This window comes from Gossypium arboreum, chromosome 13 (genome assembly GCF_025698485.1).
Source record: "Gossypium arboreum isolate Shixiya-1 chromosome 13, ASM2569848v2, whole genome shotgun sequence".
Taxonomy (NCBI): domain Eukaryota; kingdom Viridiplantae; phylum Streptophyta; class Magnoliopsida; order Malvales; family Malvaceae; genus Gossypium; species Gossypium arboreum.
In genome coordinates this window covers 111,943,456-111,957,018 of record NC_069082.1, presented here as the reverse complement: position 1 = coordinate 111,957,018, position 13,563 = coordinate 111,943,456, and the positions used below count along the sequence as shown (strand labels likewise).

The following is a 13,563-nucleotide window of genomic DNA, read 5'->3' as shown; positions in this document are numbered from 1 at the left end:
GGATCGAGATATTTAATGAAATAAGTTAATTTTAGAGAAGTGAAAAAGCGTTCTGAATGTATTTTTTTGTTTCTATGGCAGGAAAGTGCGTCGTATAGGACGCGCTTTTCACTTTCTCTTTCCTTAAACTTTTTTAGGGTTTTTTTAAGGTTTAGGGTTGAAAATTTATGAGGACAATTTTTTTTGTATTTGTGTTTGAGGTAGACATTGTAAAAACTTAAATGTATATTTGAGTTGGCGGTGATGCGATAGCGCTTGGAGACTCATACATTTCATTTATCTTGTAGGGATAGAACTATTGCCTTAGAAGCTCATCATGTTGCAACTCAGGCTCCAAGTTCACAATGCTTATACAATCACAGGTTGAAGTATAGCTAGGGATCGTACTTGATGGATGTTAATGTGCAGTCACAGAATGGAGCATAATTGGGGAGCCTAGTTGACAATGGTTACGGGTTCGAGTTTTACCTCATCAGAAGAGGATGGTTTGTAAACCCGATACATAAGTTTAAAATCATAATCATAAGGAAAAACTTAAGGGTTTTTCAATATAATCAAATTTATCTTTTTCTCCATCTCTACGAAAAGCAGTATCATTAAGCTCCCTATCCGAAACTTTTGACAGAGTTGAAGTAATTTTTTAACAAGTAGAAAATATAGAAAAATTATGTTAAAAAAATAGAGAAGGGATGAAAACAAAGGGAGAAGTAGAAGAGAATGAAAAAAAAAAAGAAACTTAAAAGAACAGAAAAGAAAAAAAATAAATTACTCAAAAAAAAGGGACCAATTGTATAATTTAACCTAAAATTTTTGTTTGAAATGATGATTTAATGTGCCACGTCAGTTTACCGTTACACCGTTAATAACAATTAACGGCTCAGTGAATAACATTTCAAATATAAGTGATTAAAATATAACTTGAGATAAATAAAAGTGACTATTTTAGTTTACTGGGGAAATGGATTAAAAAATTGAAGTCTTCTGTTTCAAGCCTTGACCTAGGTCCAAGGCTTGGTTTGAACCTGAACCGGATTAGGCTACCCAACAGGCCATCAACATGGAAAGCCACTCCATCATCTCGGTATGGCCCAGCAAGCTTTTAGGCCAAAAACATTGGGCTTGGTATAATTCCTTAGTTTTAAGTTTATTTTAACAGCCCATTTTTATTTATTTATAATTGTTGTATAAATGTCCAAATCTTATATTCTTATGTATGCTTAAATCATTGTTTCCATGATACTTCTAATGTAAAATGGCATGCGAATTGAAGTGATGTTTTGTAAAACATTTTCTTAATATTGCATGAATATGTATAATGTTTTAAATTTTTATATGATTAACTCCATATGTGGTGAATTAAACTTATGCTAAATTATTTTTAAATGCATAAGGTAACATTTTGATTAAATATATGGGTTTATATTTATCATCATACAAATTATTATAATTCTAAAAATTAAATATTTATATTAATTTAAAAATTTTCAACCATAAATATTATAATAAATAAATATAAAATATTAAAATTGATAGATACAATTAAACTCGTGCATCGAATAAGATAAAAAAAAAAAATAGTTGCAACCTATTTTCATAGCCTCATAGTCAAGTTTTGCTAACGACTTTAATTAGCTCATAATTAAATTAGTAAGTAAACGCTAATTCTTCTATTTTTATAATTAAATAATGACACATTTGTTATGTAGGTAAAAATAATTATGCAATAAATTTATTCGAAATTGATATAAAAATTTAAACGTAAGTTTAGTTGAAATTGTAAAATGAGATGCCTAACACTATGGTTTTTCTGAATTCGATATTATGATGTTTTGAGTTTAAATATCATAATTCTTAATTATATGTATGTATTTTATAGATTTATTAAATATAAAAACATAAATATTCTCAAAATTTTGTTAATATCAATTATATGTTAATATCTTCCGTCAATTGTACATAATTTTGTTTGGTATGATAATAATTTTTTTGAATTAGGTATGATACAAATTTAATCTTCAATGTATATATATTTTGTCAATGTGATCTTCATTCTAAAAAAATCAACAAATTTTATTTCAGCATTTACACAAATATTGTAGGCTAAAATTGTTAAATTAGAACCAAATTGATAGAATGTATAAATTTTGAGGGACAAATTTATTATTATGCCAATTAAAATATGTAAAATTGATAGAAAACATTGATTTCGTAATTCATTGTCTTTAGTTGCTCATTTTTAAAATTAATAGAGATTAAATTATTTCAGTTTTTAGAGAAGAACTAATTTACTTAGTTAAAATCTCTTTTCAGAGTTAAAATCTCTGTAACAGCCAAATTTTTCAGTGGTGTCAGAAACAGTAATTCGAGATCACTAAATCCGACGAGTATGTTTAGAAATTTTAACAAATAATAATTATAGGCCAAGTGCGAACTTAAAAGAATTGTTTTTAATTAGTGAATTTTGCGATTTTAAAAGAATTAATCAGGTAAATTTGGTTGAAAACGAGGTATCGAGACCTCGGATTTATAAACTGAGCCATAAATATTTTTATAAATATTTATGGAGTGTTATTAAGTTAGTATTAAAGTTTTGTTAGAAAATTTTAACGTTTGGTTAGTCAATTAATTAAAAAGGACTAAATTGAAAATAGTGTGAAGTTTATTAAATTGTGATTAAATAGTTTAAGTGATTAAAAAGGAGGGATTTAAAAGGAAATTGGACCTAAATTGTATGGGCTGGACGGTTGGGCAAGAAAATCAGCAAAAAAGACAAGGAGAAACAAGGGCAAAATGGGAAATTTTGCAAATTAAACATATAAAACAAGACAAATTTGAAAAATCTAGAGATATCATCATTTTCTTCAGCAAAAACGCCATGGGAGGTCTGAAAGCTGCTGGTTTTCATACTTTGACATATGTGAGTTCAATTCTTACCCTTTTCTTTGAGATTTTTATGTTTTGTGACTTTTACAATTAGGTCCAAGTGTTTAATTCATTAGTTTTGATTTTATGAACAAAATTAAAAGCTATCATTGATAAGTGTTAGCTGTTTATGATGAAATAAAATGAATTTTAAGCTTTTATTTTGTTGTTTGATGATTTTATCAAGTAATTTCAATAGAAATTGATTTTAGGACCTAATTGTGAAAAAGTTGTGAATTAAGGTTTAGTGTTAAAATTCTGATTTTTAAAGATTGTGTAATAGTTTAGAATGATGGAATAGAATGTTAATTGAGAAAAATTAGCTTAATAGATGGGCTAATTGAGCAAGGACTGAATTGTATGACCTTTGAAATTTAGAGGAAAAATGGTAATAAACATCTTGAACTAAAACAATATTGGACAGCAGAAGTAGACTAACTTTGAAAAATCACCATAAATTGTAGAAATCGAATTAGAAGATGAATAAAATATGAAATTAAATCTTATTGAGTCTAGTTTTTCATAGAAGAAACGGTGTAAGCAATGGATTTGTAAATTATGAGATATAATGAATTTTGTGAGACAATGTTAGAATGAATTCGGGTTCCCCTATTTTGAATTTGGAAAATCACCAAAAATTGGATAAAATTAATTAGAGTCTCAAATTTATATGATTAGAATCCTTAACGAGTCTATTTTCAATAGAAATCAATGGGAACATTATCCGAGTTTTGTACTGTGATATAATTAATTTTTAGTGAAGATAGGTCAGAACTGTTGGATAGTGAAACAGGGGAAACTTAAATGAATAAACTGTACTAATTGGCTAAACCAAAAATTCTTAAAATTTTATGGTGGAATGATATGTGAGTCTAGTTTTAGGGAAAATTTACGGATCTTAATTTTTAGCTCTGGAGCTCGAATTATAAATAATTGAGTGACTATGACTCGTGTGAACAGATTGATGTGAGCATTAATAAGTAAATTGTGAAATCATACTTACAAGAATGTTATATACATTAAGGATGTGGAATGGAGAGGAGGAGGAGGAAAAAATATATATGAATATTCAGTTAGCATGGCTAATTTGCATGTTTTAAGCTCATGGACTAAATTGAATAAAAGTAAAACTTTAGGGGGCAATTTTGTAAAAATGTCAAAAATGACTAAATTGAAGGGAATAAATTGTTTTATTATCTAAATTAATAAATTAAATGAAATTATCAATTTAAGATTGGGTGAAATTTGAGAAAATGGTAAATTACCAATATGCCCCTAAATCTTGGTATTTCTGCAATTTAGTCAGGTAGGTTCGGATACCCTGAATGAGCAAGTAAATATGACAATTTAAGTATTGTATCGTATTTTATATGATATTTTGAATTGAATATATGAAAAGGATGTTACATGAAACATGAAAATGAATACTAAATAATATAAATTAATTGAAATTATTCTGAAAATTTCGGTAATGCCTCGTATCCTATCCCGGTCTCAAGTACGGGTATGGGGTATTACAATCTCTTTCCAGAATTTCTTAAAAATTTTCTAATATATTTATCAAATTATTTTTTTTTTTAAATTTTAAAATCCGGATACAAATTAAAATCTAAATCCAAAAACTCTTGTGGGAACCAGTCTAAAGAGCTTTTGTCTTAAAGTAAACATCCAACTCTGAATTTCTTTTAGAAATGTACTTCCCGTTACTAATTCAAAATTTGGGTATAATTCGAAATATCGACCTGTAACTCGAGTCTAGGCCTTACAAGGCGGATACATTCAAGGTTCGCAAGGAGGGTTTACAAGCCAAGTTCGCATATTCTTAGGTATTCGCAGGTAAAGAATGCAAAGTTAAACGAGTTACGCATTAGCATACATAGAGCTTACTTAAGATCTCATTTCGACGAACAATATATCTTATAAATATTCAATTCTCTTGTCGTGAGTACACACAGCAAAATACTCAACAAAATTGTTGAAAAAATAAAAAGGAATGAGAGATGTAAATATGATATTTTCCACAGCAACAATAATTGTCTGCAATTTATATAAATAAAATTGGAGTCAACCTAAAGAATGAAGTACCATAGACAAAGGAACCAAACAAAGACCCTTTTTCTTTAGTTTATGGCCAACATTTTCTCCTTCAATAAACCCCACTTCATCATTTATCTTCCCCGACCCACTCCCTTTCATCTCCTGGAACAACGGCCATACTTAATCAAAACCAAGGATTCTTTTAAAACCAAAAAAAAAAAATTGATTCCTCACCTGTGATATCCCCATGGCATCATCTTTCTGCTTATCAAACTGGTTCCCCACGTTATAAACCTATAAAAATAGAAGTTTTACATATTTAAAATAATAATAATAAATTTGAAGTAAAAATGTATAGGTAACCTTGGGGCTATTTGCAGGAGAAGTAGCAGTATCTTCCAAATCATGATCAATGAAGCCAGATGATGATCCTTTGATCTTTCTCTTCTTGAAACTCAAACGTGTATGATCTAAAGAAGGAAGTGGTCCAGCGGCAGAACAGGCAGCATCGGGGGTGTGATGACTGATGTGAGAAAGAATGGAGGAGCTGTTTTGGTTCATAAGATCATCAATGGTGTTTTTATATGAGAAATCTTGAAAATACAAAGTCCAGCTGCTCTCTTCAGGACATTCATTTTCATCTGATGATCTACTCCTGGAATTCATGGCAATGAAATAAAGGAAGAGGGAGCAGAAATTATATTGTTCCAGGAAAGAGAGAGATGAGGTGACTCATCATAAACTCTCCCCTAATAACTTATTTATACTAGTAGGAGACTAACATACACAATAAAAATAATAATATTGATATACTATGCTTGTGTTAATAATCCTTTTAACTCACACTAGAGTGAGAATAATATTTTTTATAATTTATTTATTACATGAATTACATTTAGAGCAGCAATGGACTTGTGTATCAAGTTTCCTATATTATTCTTAATCGAATTAGTATCACGATTCACTTAAACATTAACTTAATAAAAATAATTAAAATATCATTAATTTTATAAAATAAGTCATATTATTATGACAGTGATTTCATATTTTATGTAAAATTAATAAAATTAATGTAATGTAATATTTGAACTTGAAATATTATGAATTTTGAACTTTTAATTTTATTATTTTAACCAAAATTTTATTTAACTTCGTGAATATAACATGATCTAATAATCTATAAATCCTAACCCAAAATAAATCTTAAAAGAAAAGAACCAACATTTGATGAAATTTAAACCTATAATTCACTTTATCATTTTAATCAAAATCTCATTAATTTTTACATAACTTTTTATAAATATATATTAATTTTTATTAAAAAAATAACTCACATGTGTGCTATAATTCAATTATAATTATATAAATAAATTTTCTATGTGAAATGGTATCAGTAAGATGGCGGCACAGAAAAAGAGATTAATGAGATAAAAATGTATTCACTTAAAAAAAAAAATCATTTTCACCAATTTTTTCATACATCATCAACATAATGGGTATGGTATATAATGAACTAAAAAACATAATGGATGCATCATAATTTAATATGACGCCACATATAAAAACAATATATTTATGTAATTTTAGTAAAATGGAAAACAAATATCACGAAATCAATTATAGTGTTGAAAAACAGTAGTAAATGAGCGTGGAATGATGGTGGGGCAAGTGAAGATGGGGAATCGGGGGAGAAAGTTAAAAAGTTAGGCTGCAAGGAGAATTGGGGTTTGACATTTTGTGGGTGTTGAGATTTAGATATGAATGCACCAATACATTGAATTTTTATACCAAAATTTGGGTGCCCTTACCTTTCCACTAATCTTCTTTCTTTCATTAACTTTTTTTCCTATTATTTTATTTAGGGTATTTTTAGATTTGCGATACATTTATTTTCAATAAAGTTAAAATTAATTATTTTACTTGTGAAATAAAAGATTTTATTGTACTACAACCTCTACTCATCTAAAGGGGACCTTAATTCTTTTCATCCCAACAGTTTTCTATTATTTCATTTTTTTATCTATGTCGATTTTTTTAAAAAATTATCATAATCAATAATGGTAATAAAAGATTCATTCTAGTTTTAATTCACATTTAGTCTCAAGTTCAAATTCAAGGTAACTCTCTCTAAAAAACACTTATCGAAATATTTGGATGGCTTAATTGTATTAGAGATTTTCAAATTATAAGTTGAAATTTGATTATTATTTTTTAAATTTAAGGCATTTTAATTAAATTCTTAAACAATTAAAATCATTAACTTTTCTAGTAGATATCAATGGGTGATATGTGTAACCATTTGATTGCAAAAATTGTTTGTTGTTAACTTTTTTCCTTATTCCTTTTCATTATTCCCTTATTATTTTATAAATAAATAAAAATAAAATAATAAAAATATTTTTAGGTTTATATTTAACTATAATATTATCTAATTATATTATCAAGAATTGCTATCTATAATGGTAAAATATATTGCATTTTTAAGGATAGATGCGGTTTGAATCTTGGAGTAGACCTTATTGGGTAGGATAGTCACGAATCCCAAACATAAATTATAAAACGAATATGAAAATTACAAAAAAGTTATCTAATTATATTGATTTTATAAAATATTTTTAATTTTTAACCCTTTTATTTTACATAAATAAATGCATAAAATAAAATAAATAATAAGCTATCCTATAGTTTGAATTAATATTTTTATTAAGACATTTTTCATTTGGGGCTTGGACCAGTGTGAATTACTTGTAGCAGTGGTTGCTTTGAAAAATGTCATGTTTGGATTGACAAATTTTGACAAAAAATATAATTGGGTTGAGATTTATTTGGTTACTGAGATTCATACCGGTCCATCCTTGATATCCAATCCATTCTTGCTTGGTATCTTGAAGATTTTTTAGGATTGGATCAAAACAATTAATATCCCTAAGACTAAGGAGAATATTGAATCAAGCTTATTGAATGGAAACTATTCTTAGCTGATGAAAGATGTAACACCCATCGCTTGACCTAATTGCTAGGTTCGAGCTACAGGATACTATATTGGTTGCCGAAACAACTACATAGAAATGCACAATCAATAATCATTCACACACGTATTCCAATGTCAATTACATTTGTTTTATGCTTAAACAATCATTTTTGGGTCTTATACAAGCTTATGAAAGCTATTTTTCCAACCCGAGCATGAAACATGACCAAATTGCAAAGTTTTAGAAGTTCAAGTCGACATTGTGATATCATCTCTTCCATGTCATGACATCGCCAAAACAATAAGTCATATCACGACATCGTGTTGTTTGATATTGTGATGTCACTTACTGTCAGCTGATATTGTGACGAGAGAGGTTGCTTGTCGAGACGTGGCTCTTATTTTTGGCAAAATAGTACAATTTGGTATCTATTCAAAATTTTCAACCAACCATTCAATATATGTATCAAGCATAAACTTCACTTGATTCAAAACATGTCAAACAAGCTTAACATCCATGTTCAAACTTGAATTAATATTTTTATTGAGGCATTTTTCATTTAGGGCCTGGACTAGTGCCAACTGCTTGTAGCATTAGTTGCTTTGAAAAACTGCCATGTTTGGATTGACAAATTTTGGCAACAAATATAGTTGGGTTGAGATTTAATTGATTGATTGAGATTAATTGTAAAAATCTATTTTTCAGTAGTGTCAGAAATAGCGGTTTCAGAACCTATTTTAATGTTTGAGTCCGTAAATATTATTATTTAATATTTATATAATATTTACAAGGTTAGTATAAAGGTTAATTAAAGTTTGGTCTCTCAATTTCTTTCAAATTGATAGTTAATTAAGGTAAGAAGACAAAATTGTAAAAATTCATCGCTACAGATTTTTAATTAATTGAAGGATCAATGAGCAGTTGAACCATATCTTTATGGCCAAACGGTGGTGGAGACTAGTTGTAAGCCATCCACTTTGTTAATTAATTTTAATTTTAATTAAATAATGTTAATTAAATTAATTAGGTTTAATTATGTTTTGAGGTCATAAGAGCTTGGTTTAGCTAGCCCATGTGTTAATTTACAAAATTGATAAAATTTATAAAACTTGTCATTGATGAATTCTTGAAGAAATTAGTACTAAATTGTTAGATTTTAAACTTAGAAGTGAAAAATGACTAGTTTGAAAAGTTTAATTACTAGTTTTTGAACATAAGGACTAAAATGTATAAAATTTAAAATTTGTTAGAAATTAGATTATTGGTTACCCTATTAACTATTCGAGTATAGTTGGATTTAGTTGGCATGCCATAAGATAGACAGAGTATGGGTTACTTCGACAACGAGTCGATGAGTCTTGGGGCGCACAACTTTTACTTCGGTTATACTGATGAGTGCTGGGCGCAAACTATTTACTTCAGAATTGTCCAATGATGCATTGAGTGCCAAATTGGTGTGTTGGTTAGATCCGTGTATCCGTTCGAGTTTGAGTCAGATTAATAGGGATATAAAATGTAAAGTTGATAATGGTATATCAGTTAAATTGACATTATGAAATAATGCTTAAAAGAAGAGTTATAATATATGCATTTCGATAGTATACGAAAGATCATGCAAACTAAATATATAAGTCCAGAGGACTGATATGAGAACGTGACTTAGAGTTGCTAGATGAACTTTTTAAAAAGAAAAACTTAACAGTCCGACGACTTAAATAAAAAAAATTAAATAATTCAATGACTTAAATGAAATTTTTTTAATAGTTCAATGTCCATTTTGTAGCTTCTTGAAGTTAAATGATCAAATTGTAAATTTAATAATAGTTTATTAATCTTGAGTGCTGTAATATATATGTCACTGAATTGTGACAAGTGCTATTCACTGATATTTAGGGGTGAATATGGATGTAGGTTTTGATAATAAAAGAAGAATTGCGAGAGTGGCAACAGTAGCTAAAGACCCCTCAGGGCGGTTGATGGATGGCCACAGTTTTCTCATCACTGGATCTACTACCTTTGTAACAGGCCAATTTTATTAGGCCTAAATAAGAAAAAAAATAAACAAAATAAAAATTAGATAAAAAGTTTAAAGTCCAATTACAATAATGGCCCAAATACAAAAGAAAACCCCAAGGCCCAAAATATAACCTAACCCAAAACCCTAAGACCCAATTACAGGCCCACAACCTAAACTTTCTTTTTTCAGATAAACTAAAAACCCTAGCCCCCTACGCCGTTGCTCTTGGCCACGTCAGTACGTTTGTGCCCCAAATCCTGACGCCTTCTTTGTCGCCCTTGCACCAAAACGACAAAGGCAAGGGTCTTTCCCCATTATTGACCTTCCACCGCCACCTGTAAAGAGAAAGAAAAAAGGACAGAAGCAAAAACAACAAGAAACATCGAAGAAATTACAAAAAAAAAAGAAATAAAATAGTAAAAAACATTATGTAACATATGGCTATAAAAGCCATAACCACAAATTGTAAGTTTTTACGTGGAGAAGTATACAAAAAGCACAATTTTCAAAAAAAAGTAGAATTTTATTTTATATTTTTGAAGTAAAAAAAAAGAAAAAAATTCTTACTTGAAAACTGCCGTCTTCGCCGCCTTCGTAGGTCTTTTTCCTCTAACTCGAGGAGCCTAGTAACCTTTTAAGGTTTCGTCAAAGGCCTCGTCGGAAAAGGGCAAAACCTTTCGGTTTTTTTTTCCTCCAGCTTAGCATTGGTTAGGTTTCTAGGGATTTAAACCCTATATCTGTGTTTTATTCGAAGAGGGGGTTTAAAAAGTTTTTTTTTTTGGTTTTTTGGCCACCGGAGATGGCGGACGTGCGGTGGCCCTTAGCTGGATATGGGAGTGACTGGAGAGAGAAAAAAAGAGAGAAGGAAACCTTTTTGTTTTTTTAAACGGGTGAAAATGAGGTTTTTTTAAATATTTTTTAACTCATATAGATTAAACTAAATGACGCCATTTCAAATGAGTCCAGAATGCCCCAAAACGAAGTTGTTTTGGTGCTGAACCGATGACTGGACCCGACTCTCCTTAGGATCCGCGTGTTTTTTAAGGGGGTCTAATTGTTGTTTCGGCCCTTTCACTTTTTTGCTATTTTTCAATTTCATCCTACTGTTTATTATTATTTTTTCAATTTTTGCCTTTTTGTTTTTTTTGTGCAATTTAGTCCCTCTGTCACTGTGGACCCATTTAGAGGATGACGTGTGTCCTGGAGTCTGGGATAATTTCCCATTTAGTCCCTGTTTCTTTTCGCGCATTTTATTTTGGTTCTTTATTCTGTTTTATTAGTTTATTTTTTTATTATTTACAATTTATATCCCCTAATTTCATTTAAATTTAAATTTAATCCTTTGTTTATTTAACTTCGACCTTTTGCAAACTATTTTTTCTATTTATTTATTTATTACTTTTTTTTTATATACTCGAAAAAATAGATTGTTTCCATTCTTTTAATTGTGCATTTTTTGCTCATTTATTATTATTATCATTATTATTTTATTTTTCTTGTTATTTTATTAGTTTTTTATCGTTTTTGGCACTTTCACGTCATGTCTATTTATCTTCTTAATCATGCATCCTCCATTTTTATTTTTATTTTAAGTTACCTTACTTATTTCATTATTATTATGATATGATTATTAATCCTATTATTATTACATTATTATTATAGTATTCCTTTATTTATTTATTATTTATTATTTATTATTTATCATTCTAATATTCTACCCACATAGCCATTTTATATTATCTCATTATCGTTATATCATTAAGTTTAAACTCGTTTTTCCGTTTCATACTATGCCCGAATAAATACATCATTTAAGTGTTACATTAATTTTTTTCGATGCATAAAAAGGGGAATTTCAAAACCAAGGCAACGTTCTTATTTAGAGATTCGAGAAATCATGCCTTAACTTACAGGATTTGATTTTCTCTTTGAACCTAAATAACCGAACATCTTTTTAAAACTTAAAACACATAAGATTTAGACAATAATTAAATAAGGAGCAATTTTATTTTTGAGAATTCGGGATGTTGTGTCTTAACTTACGGGACATGACCTTTTTGTTTTGGTAATCTCGAAATAAAAAGGCTTCTTATATAAGTTTTGATTTAACTAAATGATTTCAATTAAAAAATCGTGCAAAGAGGGATCATATTTAAATTTTCGAATTTTCAACTTTCAACACTAAGACACCAAGTAATCATTTTGGTACCAACTTTGGGCGTTATAAGAGTGTTAATCCATTCTCGTACATAATCGACTCCCGAACCTTTTTTTCGGATTTTTTTGTAGACCAAAAATAATTTTAACATTTTAGTAACATAATAAAATTTTGAGGTGATCCGATCACACCTAAATAAAAAAGATTATTCCTTTTTAGTTATTTTAAAAATAAAAAGTAGATTTCAAAAAAGTTTCGACAACCCTTATGGTCAAACTCAAAGCTTAAGCAATGAGAGTCGGTGCTATGGATGGTTGAAGGTGATATTGGAATTTGATAATGTGGATCTGATGAATGTGTTGCGAGGACCCTTCGGCATTCCATGATGCTATCCTTTGGCCACTGAAATGGGGCTTGCACTGCACCTTCAAACTAGGTTGCCAATAGATTGGGTGGGACATATTTCATCTGGTCTCGATGGAATCATTCCTTTGATTGGCAAAAATGAAGCTAGAATTTGATCAAGACATTTAACCCAAATTTAAAATCTGTAATGTGGCTTTTAACTCAAAACTCCATAAGAGCATATGATAAAAATAATGATAGAATAAAATTTAATATTTCTCTCCTCTGATGATACCTTTAATTAATTGTAAATTAGTCGTCAAAGCGAAGACTTTCCCAGATTCTCATTCATCCGTAGAAATACAAACATGTCTCCATCATTGGGTTGAATGTAACTAATGTTTTTAGATTTAGAGAATATTGATTTGACCAACAACCTCAAATCAATTATTCTATTCAACCACCTTCCTTTCTTAAAATTCAACACTCATTACACTTGACTGCAATCCAATTTAAAACATATCTTTTATTTTTTTTATATTTATTATTCTAGATTATGTCACACTCGTATTTTTAAAAATTATCTCATATATCATTTATAAAATTTTTAGACTCTATAAGCAAATTTAAGGTATCTTATAAAATATGATAAAAAAGTAAAATGTCGGTACCTAAATCATTTTTTTGTCCTAAACTATTAAACCATTACCTATTTTACCCAACTCTTAGTCCCATTAGAAAAAGAAAAATCCGAGGCCACTCACAACTTGCCACATAGAAAGTCTATTTATTTATTTCTCAAAATAGTACTAAAACTTGTTATTTGCCCCATGGAATGCCTCCAAGCTTAGTTCACTAGGGAAAAGTACATCGGTGAAGTTGTAAAATATGTGGGGATTGCTTCCGCCCACTAAAGCTCTTCCATCACAGGGTAACGCCGTCGTGGAATGCTACATCAAAGGGATGGTGGTTGGATTTTGAACCTCAAACTGTAAGCTGATATTGTTGTCGGCTCCGTACAAAATCAAACTCAAAACTAGGTCCTGATCTTGTTCCCATCTAGTTGTCCCGGACCCGGCACCATTGATGACCGAGATGTTGTCGTTTGGAAG

General features: G+C 29.2%; 1 protein-coding gene across 2 annotated transcripts; it reads right to left on the bottom strand.

Moving 5' to 3' along the window:
• Positions 1 to 4,820: 4,820 nt before the first annotated feature.
• Positions 4,821 to 5,704, bottom strand: LOC128286648 (vascular-related unknown protein 4-like). 2 transcript variants are annotated; one of them, XM_053023975.1, is made up of 3 exons: positions 5,323 to 5,704; positions 5,194 to 5,253; positions 4,821 to 5,121 (listed from the first exon to the last, which is right to left on the bottom strand). In XM_053023975.1, the coding sequence occupies exons 1-3, from the start codon at positions 5,623 to 5,625 to the stop codon at positions 4,987 to 4,989; spliced, it is 498 nt and encodes a 165-aa protein (XP_052879935.1). In that variant the 5' UTR covers positions 5,626 to 5,704; the 3' UTR covers positions 4,821 to 4,986. The 2 variants fall into 2 exon arrangements, with proteins under 2 accessions (XP_052879935.1, XP_052879936.1); XM_053023976.1 differs by having other exon boundaries at positions 5,194 to 5,232.
• Between the last annotated feature and the right edge of the window lie 7,859 nt (positions 5,705 to 13,563).